This window comes from Podarcis liolepis (assembly GCF_965112155.1).
Source record: "Podarcis liolepis genome assembly, chromosome: 2".
NCBI classification, from domain to species: Eukaryota; Metazoa; Chordata; class Lepidosauria; order Squamata; family Lacertidae; genus Podarcis; species Podarcis liolepis.
In genome coordinates, this window is record NC_139555.1 from 118,128,428 (window position 1) to 118,146,303 (window position 17,876).

At 46.9% G+C, this 17,876-nt stretch overlaps 1 protein-coding gene across 1 annotated transcript; it reads right to left on the reverse strand.

Moving 5' to 3' along the window:
* Nucleotides 1-5,281: 5,281 nt before the first annotated feature.
* Nucleotides 5,282-11,867, reverse strand: LOC310701235 (uncharacterized protein). Its single transcript, XM_083491809.1, has 6 exons — nucleotides 11,297-11,867; nucleotides 10,699-10,822; nucleotides 10,321-10,403; nucleotides 9,185-9,311; nucleotides 8,211-8,303; nucleotides 5,282-7,741 (listed from the first exon to the last, which is right to left on the reverse strand). The coding sequence occupies exons 1-6, from the start codon at nucleotides 11,744-11,746 to the stop codon at nucleotides 6,444-6,446; spliced, it is 2,175 nt and encodes a 724-aa protein (XP_083347935.1). The 5' UTR covers nucleotides 11,747-11,867; the 3' UTR covers nucleotides 5,282-6,443.
* Between the last annotated feature and the right edge of the window lie 6,009 nt (nucleotides 11,868-17,876).

The following is a 17,876-nucleotide window of genomic DNA, read 5'->3' on the forward strand; positions in this document are numbered from 1 at the left end:
CTGGGCTGTGATTGCGTGGCTATTCCCTCCCCCCCACAGGTGGAATAAATGAAGACAACGGACACAGAGTTTTAGGTTAATGGGCGAAAATGGCCACAACTTTATTGATTACAGGAAAGAAGGGTATTGGCTTTAGGCATTGGCCCCTAACCGACTATCCGTCTAACCGGGAAGGGTTAAGCACCAACAGGGGGAGCCACCCGAGATGCGTATCCCTAGGCACTCCCCGAGGGGTTACCGCTCGGGGGCGCGCTTTAGGCCCTAGCCTCCGTAGGTTTCGGGCGAGGCGTCGCCCCTCAGAGTCCTTTAACGAACTACCCTTCAAGCATTGGGGGAGGTGATGGCGTTCCTCCCCCACAACCTCACCTGCATGACAATACCCCGGCCAATGCCTACCGCCAAAACCAAGGGAGTTGTGACGATTTGCTACGAGGTAGGCGAAAAAACCAAGTGGCTCACAAAACCAGCCAATTAGCCAAATGGAAAAACTCCTACCAGGCCCCTTGCGGCGACCAGCAGAAGCCCATAGCAAGGTCAGTGGCAAAACCTAAAGGGCGGGTGGGTGGGAAACCGCGTCGTCTCCAGGGGTGAAAGGGGCTAGCCAAGGGCTGCCCCGACCTTAAGTGGCCTTGCTAAGGCCCGCCCCTGCCGCCAGCCGATTGGCTGGCGCTACAGGGGATGCTAATTGAGGGAATCCCTGCCTCCCGCGAGGCTGGCGCCAGCCTCGCGGGAGCAAGTGTGAGCGGGTCGTGATCCCGCAACCCCCCCTCCTCCTGACGATCGGAAGGGGCATTCTGTTTCATGTTTTTTGCGGGGAGTCAGTCCTATTGAATTAGGCGGTACTTATTTACTTCTACAGGACGCGGGTGGCACTGTGGGTTAAACCACAGAGCCTAGGACTTGCCGACCAGAAGGTCGGTGGTTTGAATCCCAGTGACAGAGTGAGCTCCCATTGCTCAGTCCCTGCTCCTGCCAACCTAGCAGTTTGAAAGCACGTCAAAGTGCAAGTAGATAAATAGGTACCGCTCTGGCGGGAAGGTAAACGGCGTTTCCGTGCGCTGCTCTGGTTCGCCAGAAGTGGCTTAGTCATGCTGGCCACATGACCCGGAAGCTGTACGCCAGCTCCCTCAGCCAATAAAGCGAGATGAGCACCGCAACCCCAGTCAGCCACAACTGGACCTAATGGTCAGGGGTCCCTTTACCTTTACCTATTTATTACTACAAGGCAGGTGCAGGGTCTCTCTGGCCTTCCAGTTGTTGTTTGGACTACAAATTCCATCAGCCATTGGCAATCCTTGCTGAGGTTGATGGGAGTTGTAGTCCAGCAACATCTGGAGGGTCAAAGGTTTCTCCACACCTACTATGAGATCACCAGGAGGAGCTCTACCAAATCCAATCAAAGTTCCTTCTAGTCCAGTAACTTGTTTTCCCAAAGCGGCCAATCAGATGCCTCTTGAGATGATACCAGGCAGGCTAGAGAGGCGCTGCCCTTCCTGACTGCTGCTCTTCCGCATCTCATATTCAGAGGTACACTGCTGCCGAAGATGGAGGTTCCATATATCCTTCATGCCAATGGGCCATTGATAGCCTCATCCTTCATGGGATTGCCTGGTCCCCTTTTAAAAGTTAGCAGCCATCACCGCCTCCTGCAGTGCTGTGAAAGACCATGCATGAAGCAGGGACAAAATAAACTTCCATTTGTTTAGCTAGTTAGCTAAAACCTTTGCCTACCTAGAGGGGAGAATTATCAGGTGAATATAATAATAATAATTATTTTAATTTATTATTTATACGCCGCCCATCTGGCTGAGTTTCCCCAGCCACTCTGGGCGGCTCCCAATCAGTTTTAAAAACAGTACAGCATTACATATTAAAAATATGCAATTTTACATTTAAAGCACGTGCCATGCCACGTCAATCAGCCATGGCTTCTCGAAAGAATTATGTAGTTTGTTAAGGGTGTCTGGGAAGCAGTGGTTATGTGTTGCCGGCTTCTGTAGCCACAGCAGGCGCTGTGATCCCCCATCCATTTTGACTTCACCCTCGGAGGTGCATGTAATGTTAACATATGAGAGTGCGGGAGGTGAAATAGTTAAACAGCTTACCCAATCAGAACCCAGGGGGTGGAGTCAGAGGGACTATAAAACCGGCTCTGGGAGGGGTGAAGGGGGGAGTTTGTTGGGAGTTGGGTGGTTGGTTGGAGTGGGAGTGAATTGGGATAGAGTCTGTGGGGAGGTTGAGTTAGTATAGCGAACTAAGCTGAGTCAGGAACAGTTAGGAGCTAGGAAGACAAGTAAATATCTGAGAGGTGGTTTAGTGAGTGAGAGCAGGTAGCAGAAGTTATAGGTCTGGATAGGCACCCCATTATTGTAATTGACCGATACCATTTATGAAACCACACACTTGTTAAACTGCAATAAATAAACAGAAGTTTATGTTCCAATTTAACCCTGACAGGACTCATTATTGTACCAGTGTCATAACAGAGCCTTCACTTGCGCTCCTTCCGGGGCCCTGGTCCTTCCCCTGAGGAGGGGGGCCCTTGGGGAGGCAATTAAATACGTATTTCACCAGGTAGGGCCTGGGTGGTGGCAATGTGATAGGAATTTTATGGTCTTAGATATATGGTAATGTTCATAACTGCACATACATAGATCAACACAGGAAGACCAGCTTGGAACCATTTTGATTCCTAACTGACCAAATCCTTTCTCTGCAAGGTTAAACTGGAAAAGCCTCCCCATTGTCTCTTTCCTCACAAATCCTGTCTCAAGGATATGTCTGTTTGAATAAGGTGTGAGCCTGTGACCTGGCCCAGGAAATAAGTATTTTACCACTACAAAAGAATGGCCAGGCTCCCCAAGAAATCCAATCAAGTAACTTGCCAGACAGGAGATAAACTGTGACAGGAGAAAAACAACATTTAAATTTCTGTGATGTAGGTGGGATGTATCAGAGGGGTGGTCTTAGGTTACACCCCTTCTGTGATGTATGCATAATGTTTCTGGGGGTGGTCTGGATCTAGAGGATGGGAATTTCAAAAGTCTTTATAAGGCCTTGCACTCCATTTTTCTGGGTCCTCCTCCTCTCCTGCGAGTGAGGGGAGCACCCTGTTGCAACAGATTAATAAAGATCAAGCTTACTAGCTGCTTTGCTTCTCAATATTCTCTAGTTGGCCTCTGTTATTTTCTCCTACCAATAGGGAACCTATGTAAGGACTCTATATGGGCTCTTGGATACCCCATAAGGGAAAAGGGCATATTTTTATTTACAACAGCAGTGAGAAATAAAGTGGTGGCACAGGGATCAATAGGCAGTGAAACGTCTTGGGACCCTGTGTGATCGCCACAGCGCACTCCATTGTCTCTCAAGACAGGCAGATGCCAACCATTTTAAATACCTATCGGGCAGTATGTGAGCAGTTGCGATACCTGCATTTTGCACCAGCTGATGGGCAAACAACATTTGGAGGGCCACAGGTTTCCACCATTGTTTTGAGGAGCTCGTGGTTTTTCCTCCTTGCGGAAAACCAAACCCAAGCAGATTCTTACGGGTGCTCTTGTTTTGTGGAATGGGTGGGAACCATTTCTGTGCCTTCCATGAGCTCAGCAACATTGATCCTCGCCGAAGACGCCAAGCCAAGAGGCTTGAAATAGCATTGGCCTTTGTTACAGGACAGATCCTGTTTATATCCCTCCATTGTGAAAGCTGACGGTTGGTCCCTCTGCCTCTGCTTCCTGTTTTTTAACCGTGGTTCCCCAGTTCAGGTCAGGACACATACACCCCCCCCCCCATTAACTGAATGGGTTTCCTGATGGCTTTCAACACACAGTCAAGAATGGGTTGCTGTTTAACAGCAGATGTCCCTAGCAAAGCACCCCCTGGACATGGAGAAACTTATGTCTCTCCCGATGTTGGTGGACTTCCATCACCCATGGGCCACTTTCCGTATGTTTAGTCGGAAACTTCAGGCAGCCTTTTCCCTTACAAGCAGTCCAGAAAGCGGCTCTGGCTGTCACCTTCCTCCTCCTCAGCTTTTGTGTTGCCTTTGGAGAATGCAGCAGGGAAGAGGATGGGGACTCTATGTCATTGGCTCTCTGGCGCCACCTACTGTTGGGCTCCTTGCCTTCTGCCCTACCAGCCCCGATGGGCACCAGCCACCACTGACCAGGGACTGGAGACCCAACACCCAGAGATGTCCCACTGGAGGAAGGCTGAGGAATGGGAGAGACCTGACACACCACCTCTAGATGCACACGCCCCCACCCCCGTGATGTCACGGACTGGCTGGATGCAGAAGAGTGGTGGCAGGCAGCAACTGGGGAACCCCCAGGGGAAGAAGGCTCAGAGCCCAGGGCATGGTGGTGGGACAACAATAAGTGGTTAGAGCAGGCATCCCCAAACTCGGCCCTCCAGATGTTTTGGGACTACAATTTCCACCATCCCTGACCACTGGTCCTGTTAGCTAGGGGTGGTGGGAGTTGTAGTCCCAAAACATCCGGCGGGCTGAGTTTGGGGATGCCTGGGTTAGAGGGAGAAGACGGGAGGAGGAGGTGTCAGAAGCTGGAGAGGTAACAGGGTTTAGTGAGCAGGGAGAGGCTGTGGCAGAGGGCAGTTCAGAACCAGCGGCAGAAGAGGAGCCTGGAGAGGTGAGGGGCCCACAGGCAGAGATTGAGTTAGCTGGCGAAGCATCATGTGTGTCTCCTCCTCCCCTCTCCACTGGTCTCCCAGGACCAGAAGAAGGTGGAGCGGCGACAGACAAGGCCTTGGAGTCTCAGATTGCTCTGGAAGGATCTGAGGGAGAAGACTGTAGGAAGGCCTTCAGTCCTGCCTCATAGGGGCAAGGCCTACTGGGAAGACTGGCTTTGCCTGGAAAGCTGTTGTTATGGAAGTTGCTGCGCTCACTAGGCCTGAGACATTTTGTTTTTTTGAATAAAGAATTAATTTCACTGATGCCTTGTGAGTTACTGCTGGCCTGTGCCCAACATCCACCCCGACACCTACTCTTGAGCCTCCATGATTATCCCCAAGAGCAGAGATGGGACGGGTCTAAGCCAAAATCTGAGCCAGAAAGCACAAAGCACGCTTGGCAGGAAGGAGACAGGCGCCAGAGTTGCCTCTCTAAATCCTTTCATTTGCTTGTTGTTGGGGCAACATCTCATTTCGAACAGCTACTAGATTTGCACTCTAGTTCTGGACGTCTGGGGAAATGGGGAAGCTAAGCTGGACGGCAGTGGTGGAGACTGGAACAACAAGAAGAAGACATCTAATCTCAAGCACAGATCTTGCAAGAAATGCATTATTATTTTTTATACAGGACCAGGGAGAGGAAAAACACAGAGGGAAACAAGTTTATCTTGCACAAAGTGCAAGCAGATTGAAACAGGTACAAAAATTTTAAAAAACTGACCATCTAGTATCTAACGCTCTGTCACAACAGAGGCCATGATCGGCCTCCACAGTTGGAGGCAGTATACTAGGTGCTGGGAACTGCAGTTTGGAGAGGGTACCATTTGTGCTCAGGGTCTGCTTGGTGGCTTCACACTGGGGCATCTGGTTGGCCACTGTGAGATGATGATGATGATGATAATAATAATAATAATAATAATAATAATAATAAGGCTCCCAACAAAATATTAAAAAATACAGCACTAAACATTAAAAGCTTCCCTAAACAGGGCTGCCTTCAGATGTCTTTTAAAAGTAAGATAGTTGCTTATTTCCTTGACACCTGATGGGAGGGCGTTCTACAGGGCAGGTGCCACCACTGAGAAGGCCCTCTGCCTGGTTCCCTGTAACTTTGCTTCTTGCAGGGAGGGAACTGCCAGAAGGCCCTCAGAGCTGGACCTCAGTGTCCGGGCTGGATGATGGGGGTGGAGACGCTCCTTCAGGTATACCGGACCGAGGCCGTTTAGGGCTTTAAAGGTCAGCACCAACACTTTGAATTGTGCTCGGAAACGTACTGGGAGCCAATGCAGGTCTCTCAGGACTGGTATTATATGGTCTCGGCAGCCACTCCCAGTCACCAGTCTAGCTGAACCTGATCCAGAAGGGCTCTTTCTTATGTTCTTATCAGTTGTTTGAGCACTACATTTATTTTTTGTTTTGGTTTATTAATGAAAACTTAGCACATTCACACTTCCAACTCTATAGCTCTACCTTGCTTATACTACTAGGATGGGGCTGCAGTCTCTGCAGGGGAAAAACCCCAGAGGGATCTAGGAAAACGTTACATGCACATGAAACTCTTCTGCTGCACGACCGTATCATAGAAGTGGAGGGTACCCAATGGGTCATCCAATCTACCACCTTCAATGCAGGAATCTTCCACCTCTCATTTGTGTGAGCAATTTCCTTCTCTCGTAAGACGTCATCTAATGTGTCATTCTCTTGTGCGCTGATTGATGCTTTTATTTTTTTCCATAAAAGTCAAAAAGCCGTCGTTACGTGTTCTGTCTGGCGTGAATTTTCCAGTGCCGAATGAGATTTGGACTCTGAGTGAAGCTCTTCCCACATTCCGAGCACTTGTAGGGTTTCTCTCCAGTGTGGAGCCTCTGGTGCCTGATAAGATGTGAGCTCTGGTTAAAGCTTTTCCCACACTCGATGCACTTATACGGTTTTTCTCCCGTGTGGATTCTCTGGTGTGTGAAAAGGTTTGTGCTCTGATTGAAGCTCTTCTCACAAATGAAGCATTTATAGAGCTTCTCTCCTGTGTGGATTCTCTGGTGCCTGATAAGACTTGATTTGTCGCAAAAGCTTTCGCTGCAGTCCGAGCATTTATAAGGTTTCTCCCCTCTGTGGTATCTCTGATGTGTAAGGAGGCTCCAGTTGCGACTGAAGCTCTTTTCACACACTGAGCATTTATATGTTTTTTCTCCCGAGTGGATGCCTTGATGTGTCATAAGACTGGATTTGTCTGAAAAGCTATTGCTACAGAATTTGTATGGTTTCTGCTCTAAGTGAATTCTCTGATGCTTAAAAAGGTTGGAGCTCTTACTGAAGCTTTCCCCACAGTCAAAACATTTATAAGGATCTTCTTCCGCATATATTTCTGGATGTCCAATAAGACTCATGTCATCAGAGATGCTCTTGCTAAAGATTACGGAACTACACAGATCCTTCTCTCCTTTGTGAATTCTCTCATGTGAAATGTGCTTAGGCTGAACAGAGAAGCCCTTGCTGCCTTTGGAGTGATTACGGGGTTTCTGTGTCGTGTGGATTTTCTGGTGAGCAATAAGGTTTGAGCTGCGGCTGAAGCTTTTCCCACAGTTCAAGCATTTATAGGGTCTCTCTCCTGTGTGGATTCTCTGATGGGCATTAAGACTCGATTTTTCACAAAAGCTCTTGCTGCAGTCTGAACAGCTATACAGCTTCTCCCCTGTGTGCAGCCTCTGATGTGAAGTGAGTCGCGTCCTTCGGTTGAAGCTCTTTCCACAAAGTGCGCATTTATAGGGCCTCTCGCCTGTGTGGATTCTCTGATGAGTAACAAGGCTCGATTTGTGACTGAAGATCTGCCCACACACAGCGCACTCGTTCCTCCTCCTTACTTTGCACGGTTCCTTTTGGAACGAGCTTTCGTGGAACTCCACATCCTGCAAATAAAGGAATCTGTCCTTCACTGCCGGCTTTCCAACCTGAATCTCTGGTCCATCTTCACTCACAAATATCTCTTTCACATCTCGAGTCTCAGTTCCCTCCGCAGCAGCCTCATAAAGTTCATTCTCGTTCTCCCTCTTCCAGCCTGAAATAAACAGAGATGCTTGTTTATTTCCTGCTTCTAAGTTGTGAACAAATAAAACAGCCTCGGTCCTGTATACCTGAAGGAGCATCTCCACCCCCATTGTTCAGCCCGGACACTGAGATCCAGCGCCGAGGGTCTTCTGGCAGTTCCCTCATTGTGAGAAGTGAGGTTACAGGGAACCAGGCAGAGAGCCTTCTCGGTAGTGGCGCCTGCCCTGTGGAATGCCCTCCCACCAGATGTCAAGGATACAAGCAGCTATCTTATCTTTAAAAGACATCTTAAGGCAGCCCTGTTTAGGGAAGTTTTTAATATTTAATGCTGTATTGTTTTTAACACTCGATTGTAAGCCGTCCAGAGTGGCTGGGGAAACTCAGCCAGATGGCGGGGTATAAATAATAAATGATGATGATGATGATGATGATGATGATGATGCTAAAAGAGAGAAACAAAAGATGAGTCTTTTGCCCACCTTTAAAACTCTCCCCTTCCTCAGTACACTGCTCAATGAGCTCTTCCTCTTCCAACCAGCAGATGAGGTCAGGCTTGGGAATCAGCAGAGATTCTAGGGATTCAAAACATAAAAATCAAACAGCTGGTTATGTAGGGGCCGCAAGAGAGCTTCCAAGATCTTTCCATCCACGCAGGAAGGACTGTTGCTCGGTGCTACAGAATTTACTTTTGTATGTAGAGAGTCCCAAATTCAATTCCTGGTACCTCCAGGTACGTCTGGGAGAGATTCACCGGCCTGAAACCCCGGACAGAGACTGCTAGTCAGGCCACATTCACACCTCACATTTAAAAGCACTATCATGCCACTTTAAAAGGCAATACTAGAGTTTTCACAGCCGAGTCCCTCAATTCCTTATCACTACGGCTTGGCTTGCTTTAAATAGGGCTGTGTCTTAAACTTGCTATTGAGGTTTTCAAACCTTTTTTGTAAACTCAGGGGAGCGTTTCAGCCCTGCTCTTGAGTTTGTTTAAAATCATTTAAGGTTTATGATTTTTCTGTTTCCTTCTGAGGAAACTGAATAGTTCAGTGAAACGAGGTTTGTAGCCAGCATCCCGTTAAGGTTTTATTCAATTCTAGGTTTTTCTAATTTTTCCCTTAAACTTTGTGATTTTTGTTATTTAGTTTAATATTTTTAGTCGATTACTTCTCGTTTCAGGGATTTTCATGGTATTTCATTTGTTTGGTGTAGTTTTTGGTTCCGTGACTGTCTTTTTTCTACTACTTTAAATGATCATGGCTTCCCCCAAGGAATTCTGGGAGATGGTGTTTGATAAGGCTGCTGGGAGTGGTTAGGAGCCCCCCTATTCCCATCATAGAGTAACAATTATAGAGTGGTTTACCTGATTTGGCATGGGCTGGCCAGTGGTGGGGGCTGAGGGAAGTTGGAATCCAACAACACCCCCTGCCTCATCTATGGCCAAAGGCATCCTTACCTAGAGAGGCCACCATCCCGTAATTCTGCAACATGACCTCCCGGTACAATGCTCTCTGGCCTGGAACCAGCAGGGACCACTCCTCCTCTGTGAAACTCACAGCCACCTCCTCGAAAACCACTGGCTCCTGAAACACATACAAAACTATTTTCTTTTTCTTTATTTTATTTATGCTTTTCAGGTTTATACATTTCAATAATTTTACAATCATTTTAACATTTCAAAACTCGTCTTCCTTCCCCCCTCTTTCTGCGGTCCCTCAAGTTTATTTTCAATATCTTCTGCATATCCAAATGAACTTAATTTGCTCATTTTTTCATCTGCTTTAAATGTATACTCTTATAAAACTGCAGATTATTACAATAATCCTGCCAATGTTCTTATCTGTTTACAATTTATCTGTAAATATTCAATAAACCACTTCCATTCTTTTACAAAAAGTTTGTTATCTTGATTTCTTATTCTTCCGGTTATTAATTTTGCGTATTCTGCAAGTTTTTGTATTCATTCTTCCTTTACTGGGACGTCTGCTTCTTTCCATTTGGCGGCGAATAACATTCCTTTGTGAGGTGAGTGGGGCTGTGAGACTTCAGAGAAGTGTGACTGGCCCAAGGTCACCCAGCAGCTGCATGTGGAGGAGCGGAGACGCGAACCCGGTTCCCCAGATTAGGAGACTACCGCTCTTAACCACTACACTACACACACACACACACCCTCCCAGCCCCTCTACTGTACAAAGGTAAGAGTTGCATTTGCTGCTCTGCCTACTTTTGCCTCTGGCCCCGCCCACTGCTGGCCTGTGGCCCCTGATAGGCTGCCCAGAACAGAATGTGGCCCTCAGGCTTAAAATTGCGCGCGCGCGCACACACACACACACACACACACTCTCCTTGATGTTGAGGACCTAAAAGAGAAGGAGGGGAATTGAGAGAGGTTCTTTTGTGGAATTGTGATGATAGTATGTAATTATATTCTTTAGGGAATTGTGAGAATCCTTATTGGGGGTGCTAACAATGGTACTTTGTGAGCGACGACGAGTTATTGTGCCACCCTTCCTCCCAAAGCAGCCCAGGGATATATAAGAAAGTGGCACCCCAGTTGTCTGAAATATGTGTCCCCAACGGGCTTTCTCCTACCTGAGTTGGCTGGACGGTGGCTTTCCCCCCTCCAGTAGAAAAAGGAGAAGATTCAGAATGTGCCTCAGGTGCCATTTCACTGTCTGTTAATGAAACGGAGGTAGAATCAGAAGCAGAGGGCCAAATAAAGATTTAAAATCAGCCTCCTAGCCAATCAGGGTTTATTTTTTAATCAGCCTCCTAGCCAATCAATCAAGGTTTATTTTTTAATCAGCTTCCAAGCCTGAAGATGCAAAACAAAAGAGCACATTATAAAGTGTTACACCCTGGTGGATCACGTTAAGCTTGTGATCCACTAAGACACCCAAATCCTTATTGCGCGTAGTATTGCCAAACGAGATCTCACCACCTCCCCCAACACTAAATGCAGGATTTTACCTTTATCTCTGTGGAATTTCATTGTGCTGGTTTTGGCCCCACGTCCCGGCCTGTCAAAGTCGTCCGACGGAACCTTCTTTGCACCAGATAAAGGGCCGGCCACCTCCATCAACGGCTCCTGGACCTAAAACAGGAGAGAGTATTAAGGGCATCGGAATATGTTCTTAATGGACGGCCATCTGTCATGGATGCTTTAGCTGAGACTCCTGCAGAGCATGGGGTTGGACTAGATAACTCTTGGGGTCCCTTTCAACTCTACAATTCTGTGATTCCCCCTTTTCTACTCCTTTCTCAGCTCCATGATATTCATGCATTCATTCATTTAAATTTTATTTCGTTTTTCAGATTTTGAAATTTACAAACGATTATCAAACAAGCAACATAAAAAGAGGATTCCAAAGAATCTCCTGGACTCCCCTCCTCCCCTCTGTGGGTCCTTGTCTTGCTCCTGCATATTGTCTATTAATCCATCATTTATTTATTTTAGGTGGGTGACCAGCAGAACAAAGCTTCTGAGAAAGGCTGTAAAACAACTTCCTTGTAAAACAACAATTTCTTCATGCCCACAGCATGAACCACCAAAATGTAACCCGCTCACCGTTTGCCTTCTGTCCTCCTGCTGCTGCAGTAGAAAACCTTCCGCCAGGGCTACGGCCTGGACACAGCTCCCTGGGTGGCCTTCCCTGACCCAGCTCTGCATCTCCGGGGGCAGGACGGCCAGGAACTGCTCCAGGACCACCAGCTCCAACATCTCTTCCTTGGTGTGTCTCTTGGGCCTCAGCCACCGGCAGCAAAGGTCCAGGAGCCGGCTGCAAACCTCGTGGGGACCAATGGCCTCTTGGTACCTGAACTGCCTGAACTTGACACCGAAATTTGGAGCATCCTGGTTCAAGATCTCCGGAGCTGTTTTTCTGCAGGTTTCCATGCCACACCCAGCCCGAGCGCTTTCCGTCCTCCTTCTCTCTGCTTTGAGGGCAGCTGAGTCTTGCAGAGCCTCCTCGGACTCCAGTCCCGCAGCCAAAAGATCACCTCGCTTTACGGCAGCCATGTTCTCTCTCTCTCTCAGGACTGGCAATGGGGCTCTGTCCCACGGTTCAACAGCATTTGATCGAGCCAAGCAATATATCCAGTTACCAAGAGGAGATTCTTCTCCTTATGGAAACAGAAGCGGGTTTTTGGTGTTCGAGAGGCAAAACGTTCCAAAACGGAGCCGTTCAGAAACTGAGGTTTCACTTGTACAGTGGTACCTCAGGTTAAGAACTTAATTCGTTCCGGAGGTCCGTTCTTAACCTGAAACTGTTAACCTGAGGTACCACTTTAGCTAATGGGGCCTCCTGCCGTCGCCGCACTGCCACTGCGTGATTTCTGTTCTCATCCTGAAGCAAAGTTCTTAACCCGAGGTACTATTTCTGGGTTAGCAGAGTCTGTAACCTGAAGCGTCTGTAACCTGAGGTACCACTGTAATAATAAAACAAAAGGTAAAGGAACCCTGGATGGTTAAGTCCAGTCAAAGGCGACTTATGGGGTTGTGGCGCTCATCTCGCTTTCAGGCTGAGAGCCGGTGTTTGTCCACAGACAGCTTTCCGGGTCATGTGGCCAGGATGACTAAACCGCTTCTGGCACAATGGGACACCATGACGGAAACCAGAGTGCACGGAAATGCTGTTTACCTTCCCACCGCAGCAGTACCTATTTATCTACTTGGACTTGTGTGCTTTCAAACTGCTAGGTTCTGTGAGGGGAGAGACTCCATCAGGCAAGGCCTCCTTCCACCTGCCTTGCCCCACCCTCCGACCCTAGGAGTCCTCATAAGGGAGCTGGTCCTGGAGGAAGAACTGTGAGGGGGGAAGACTTCATCAGGCAAGGCCTCTTTCCACCTGCCTTGCCAGACCCTCCAGTCTCTGCTTCTCATTTTGTATTGTATTATGTTGTGCACTGTGGCTTGCAGTTGTTTTACTGATTGGAGTTTAGAAATTACTTATTGTAACTGTTAAGAGTGGATTTCTGTTTAATCTTGAAATGCTGGTATTTAATATTCTATATTATTTTAATGAATGTTGAATGTTATTTTATCTGCATATTGTATATTGTATTATGCATATTGTCTGATTTATATGATGTTAGCCACTCTGAGCCCGGCTTTGGCCAGGGAGGGCGGGATACAAATAAAAATTATTATTATTATTATTAGGTTGGCAGAAGCTAGGACACAGAAACGGGAGCTCACACCGTTGAGGGGATTTGAACAGTTGACCTTCTGATCGGCAAGCCCAAGAGGCCCTGTGGTTTAGACCACAGCACCACCCACATCCTGGAAGCTGTATATTGTACTGAGTCTCAGCTCACCCTAGGAAATTGGCAACATGCAATGGTGTGGGGAGAGAGCAGCTGAGCTCTGCTCTCCTAAAAATGACTAAGGACCCAAACCTTCACGTAGGTTGAGAGACGCAAGATACAGCACCCGTGTTTCTGCTCAGTCTTCTGAAAAATTGGGGAACGGCCATATCTTACTGGCAGAGTATGTGCTTTGCATCTGGAAGATTCCAGATTCAATCCCTGGCTTCTCCAGGTGGGGATGAGAAGAAGAGACTCCCATTTCAAACACTGGAGAACAACTGCCAGCCAGTGTCAACAATTCCAAGCTACTTAGCTGTAATGCTTTAAGGGAATATGAAAAATGGGTTGTTAATAGGGAAAAAATCTAATGTTACTATTTTAAGACGAAAGATTAGGATGGAGACGGTGGAAGAAGATTGGAAAAAATTTAAAGTATATTTACAAAAATATTGCGAAATTAATGAACGTTAGAAGGATGCTGGAATGAAGCTATATGGTTTTAGCAGAAATGTAATAAAGAATTAAGTAAAAGCTGATTGATAATGGGCCAAAATGAAAAAATAAGGTCAGACCGTTAAGATAAATTATAGAACAAAAATTGTGAAAGATGGTAAGAATTTGCTGAAATAGTTAATTGAACTAGAATACAAAAAAGGGAGGTCGATGAAACAAGTAAATGAAAGGTAAAGATATGGTTCTTCTGGTTCTGGGAGACAAGGGGGGAGGGGAGCTTGTCACACCAGGAGGAGGAGAAAACCCATGATTCCTCACCAGCCTGACCCATCTCTGCCTCTTGGCCTTCCTCATCCCACTCTCCAGCTTCTGCCTCTGATTCTGGGCTTCTCTCTGTCACACACTCTCCCCGCTCACTAAGCCCTGTTACCTCTTCAGCTTCTGACACCTTCTCCTCCCAGTCTTCTTCCTCTGACCACCATTCCTTTGCATCCAACCAATCCGTGACACATACATATAGGGTAGTATCCAGACTTGAGTTTCAGTCAGTTCCCATTGAAACCAACTGGACTAAAGCCATTACTAACTTGTCACAATGATTTTAAGCAGCCTAAGCACAACTGACTCCAGTCTAGATACAACTCAAAGTTCCTCCGCCTTTTTAAAATTATCACTATGTCCTTGAAAAGAGATAGTGACTGGCTTACAGTCACGCAGTAACACTTGCAGGTGAGGGGATTTGAAATAGGATCGTACCTGTCCCACTCCAACCACTACACCACGCTGCCTCTCAGTTTAATAGCTGGGTGGTTAACATAAAGAGTTCTGTGGAACTCAAAAGCTTGCTCGCTAATGGGTAACAACTGCAGTACAATCGCCCTAACTGCAAATCATAGCATACACACAACAGCAATTACGTAAAACAAGGAAGGCATCAGGGATTTGAAGAAAGGGAGCAGGAATTCATAAATATACCGTATTTTTTGCACAATAACACTCACTTTTTTCCTCCTAGAAAGTAAGGGGAAATGTCTGTGCGTGTTATGGAGCGAATGCCTACGGGTGGGCGGGGGGGATCTGCTGCAGTCGTGAGCAGAGGATCCATGGTTCCCCTTCCTTCCCTCCTCCGTGGCTCGCTTTGAGACAGCAAAGTGGGAGAGGAGAGGAGCCTTCTCCTCTTATACCCCTCTTCTGCATTATGAATAGCATCCTTCTCCACCCAACCCACGCGTGTTCCTTGTCCCTTGAGTGCTTTTCCTTCCCTCCCCACTTAAAACGTGGTTACAAAGCATGGATCCACATGGATCCTCAGGATTTTTGCACTGGGCTACCCCAAACTCACCGTCAGATCACATGTCTGTGGCTACAGCATGAACCACAAAAATCATACACCCACTGTTTCGTTTAGAATATATTTTTTCTTATTTTCCTCCTCTAAAAACTATGTGCGTGTTATGGTCGGGTGCGTGTTATAGAGCGAAAAATACGGTAATCTGCTAGCTCATACCTAGCTTAACATCCGCCAGACCTCTGAATCTCCTACACAACTTATTTGCAATACTGTCTAGCTCTCTCTTTCTAATCTTTCTTGCAGCGCCACTCCACGCATCACAAATCTGCCAGCGTCGCACAAAACGAATAAACCGTTTCTGCTTCCCGGAGTTAGCAAAGGTTTCAGGAATTGGTCTCTTGGATAACCCTACATTTAAAGTATGCTTCCCTCCCTGCCCCCACCGCCGGAACTCTGGGAACTGTCGTTTGCAATGGGTGCTGAGAATTGTAGTTCCGTGGGGGTCGGACTACAGTTCCCATGATTCTTTTTTTGGGGGTGCAGAATGGGATTTAAACATCCTTTAATTGCATGGTGTGTACACAGTCTTAAATCCTAATGAATAAATGGGATTTTATTCCCAGCTAAATGCAAGCAGGACTGTGGCCTTCTCTGCTCGCGGTAAAGGTGCCTTTATCACTACCATTACTTTTAGATATTTTCCCCACCCTCTCAATAGACCAACCTGCAATTTCTTTAAATAAACATATATTTGTGACAATCATTCCTATAAATATGAAATCTGGTCTGCAATATTTTTTTCTGCTACGCCAGCTCTCCATTGCCCCCTTTTCACCCCAAATGCATTTTGCACTCACCTCTTTCCAGGAGAAATTCCAAAGCCCATACACCCCCCTTTTTAATTTTTTGCAAAGGTAGAGCGAAGGGGGATAGGCAAGGTTGGCCGGAAGTGCCTCCAGCAACGAATCAACCTCGCCTCCTGAAGGGACTCTCTAGGAATGCAGCACTCGGTCAGATTAACCCTTAACCTGTAATGGGGGGGAACCTACCACCTTGGAAAAGTGGCATAATATTTTTTTTCCCTTTTAAGTTTACAAAAAATAAAAATAAAAAATGGAAAAGGCTATTAAGAACTCAGAGAGCGGAAGTTTGGGGTTTGCAGTCAGGTGTGGGAAAAAAGGCTGTTGAAACCATATTTAATAACAGTGCAATCTTGCTGGGTGATTCAATCGGGCCAGACAAAATGACATGCTGTTTGGCAGAGAGCCCATCGCGAAATTATACTGTGGAAGATATAGAAGCTGCCCTACTAAGAGCAGCCGGTCCGTTAAGTTCAGTAATGCGAGATGCCCAGGATTTCATAGGAGAGGACTCTCCCAGCTGTGCCTGGGGATGTCAGGATTTGAACCTGGGACCTTCCGCAGGCAAGGCAAATGTTCAACCACTACTTACACAAGGGAGCATAGGAAGCTGGCTTCTTCTGAATCAGACCATAGGTCTATCTAGCTATGTATTGTCTGCACTGACTTGCAGCAGCTGTCCAAGATTTCAGGCAGGTCTTTCTCCCAGCCCTGCCTGGAGAAGCTACAGGATTGAACCTTCGGCACCCCAAAGAGATGTTCTTCGTGACCCCCTGGACCCGAGCACGCCAGGCCCTCATGTCTTCCACTGCCTCCCACAGTTTGGTCAAACTCATGCTGGTAGCTTCGAGAACACTGTCCAACCATCTCGTCCTCTGTCGTCCCCTTCTCCTTGGGCCCTCCATCTTTCCCAACATCAGGGTCTTTTCCAGGGAGTCTTCTCTTCTCATGAGGTGGCCAAAGTATTGGAGCCTCAGCTTCAAGATCTGTCCTTCCAGTGAGCACTCAGGGCTGATTTCCTTCAGAATAGATAGGTTTGATCTTCTTGCACTCCATGGGACTCTCAAGAGTCTCCTCCAGCACCATAATTCAAAAGCAACAATTCTTCGGTGATCAGCCTTCTGGATGGTCCAGCTCACTTCCATACATCACGACTGGGAAAACCATAGCTTTAACTATACGGACCTTTGTTGGCAAGGTGATGTCTCTGCTTTTTAAGATGCTGTCTAGGTTTGTCATTGCTTTCCTCCCAAGAAACCCCTTTCTCTAGCCATCATTTAATTTCACTATTTAATCTCAGAAACAGACCCTATTGTTACGTAGGGAACAGTCAGAGATGGCTAGCCACAATATTTAGCTGATTATTTTATTATGCCTACTTGTTTTTAAAGTCTTTATTGTAGCTGTGATTTCACGCGTCTGTTATACGATTTCATACAGTCCACTTAGAGGTGTTGTTTTTTTAAAGGTAGTATATAAGTAAAATTAAAATCAAGCTAGCTGCTGATCAGGCAAATTAATAGGATGGCAGAGTTGGAAGGGAGCCAGAGGGTCATCTCGCGCAACCTCTGCAATGCAGGAATATTTTGCCCAACTGACATGCTGGAAATATTTTATTTTCCTCGTCCAGGCCTGCCTGAACTTCAGGTAGCCAAGGGTGTGCAAACAGGTAGGTAGCTGTGTCTCCTACTTAAAAAAAGACTGAAATTTGGAATACAGAGTACCAGTTCTGGTCACCTCTCCTCAAAAAGGATATTACAGAGTTGGAAAAGGTTCAAAAAAGGGCAGCCCAACTGTACCACTAGGATGGCTTTAAAAGATGAGATAAATGCATGGCACATAAGGCTATCCAATAGTTACCGTCTGCCTCCACAGTCACAGACAATAATGTTGCTGGAAACCACAGAGGAGGAGTGCGCTTTTGTGCTCGGGTCCGGTTTCTCACAGAGATCTGTTTGGCCATTGCGAGTCTCTCACTCTATGCTTCCTCAAAGCACTGCTGGCCAAAATACGTCTGCACTCTGCCCTTCTTGGGCCCTTTATAAAGCATCCTAGATTCAGCACACCTCACACCATAGCAGTTTAGAAAATGGGAACCCGGTTTAGAAAATGTCCCCTGTCCCATCCTGTTAACACTCACTAGGGGAGAGAGCGGAAGGTGGCGAGGGAAACACTGAAAAAATATAGAAGGAAGCAGGCAATTCCCCCCCCACCCCCAGAGGGGAAAAAATCAGTGA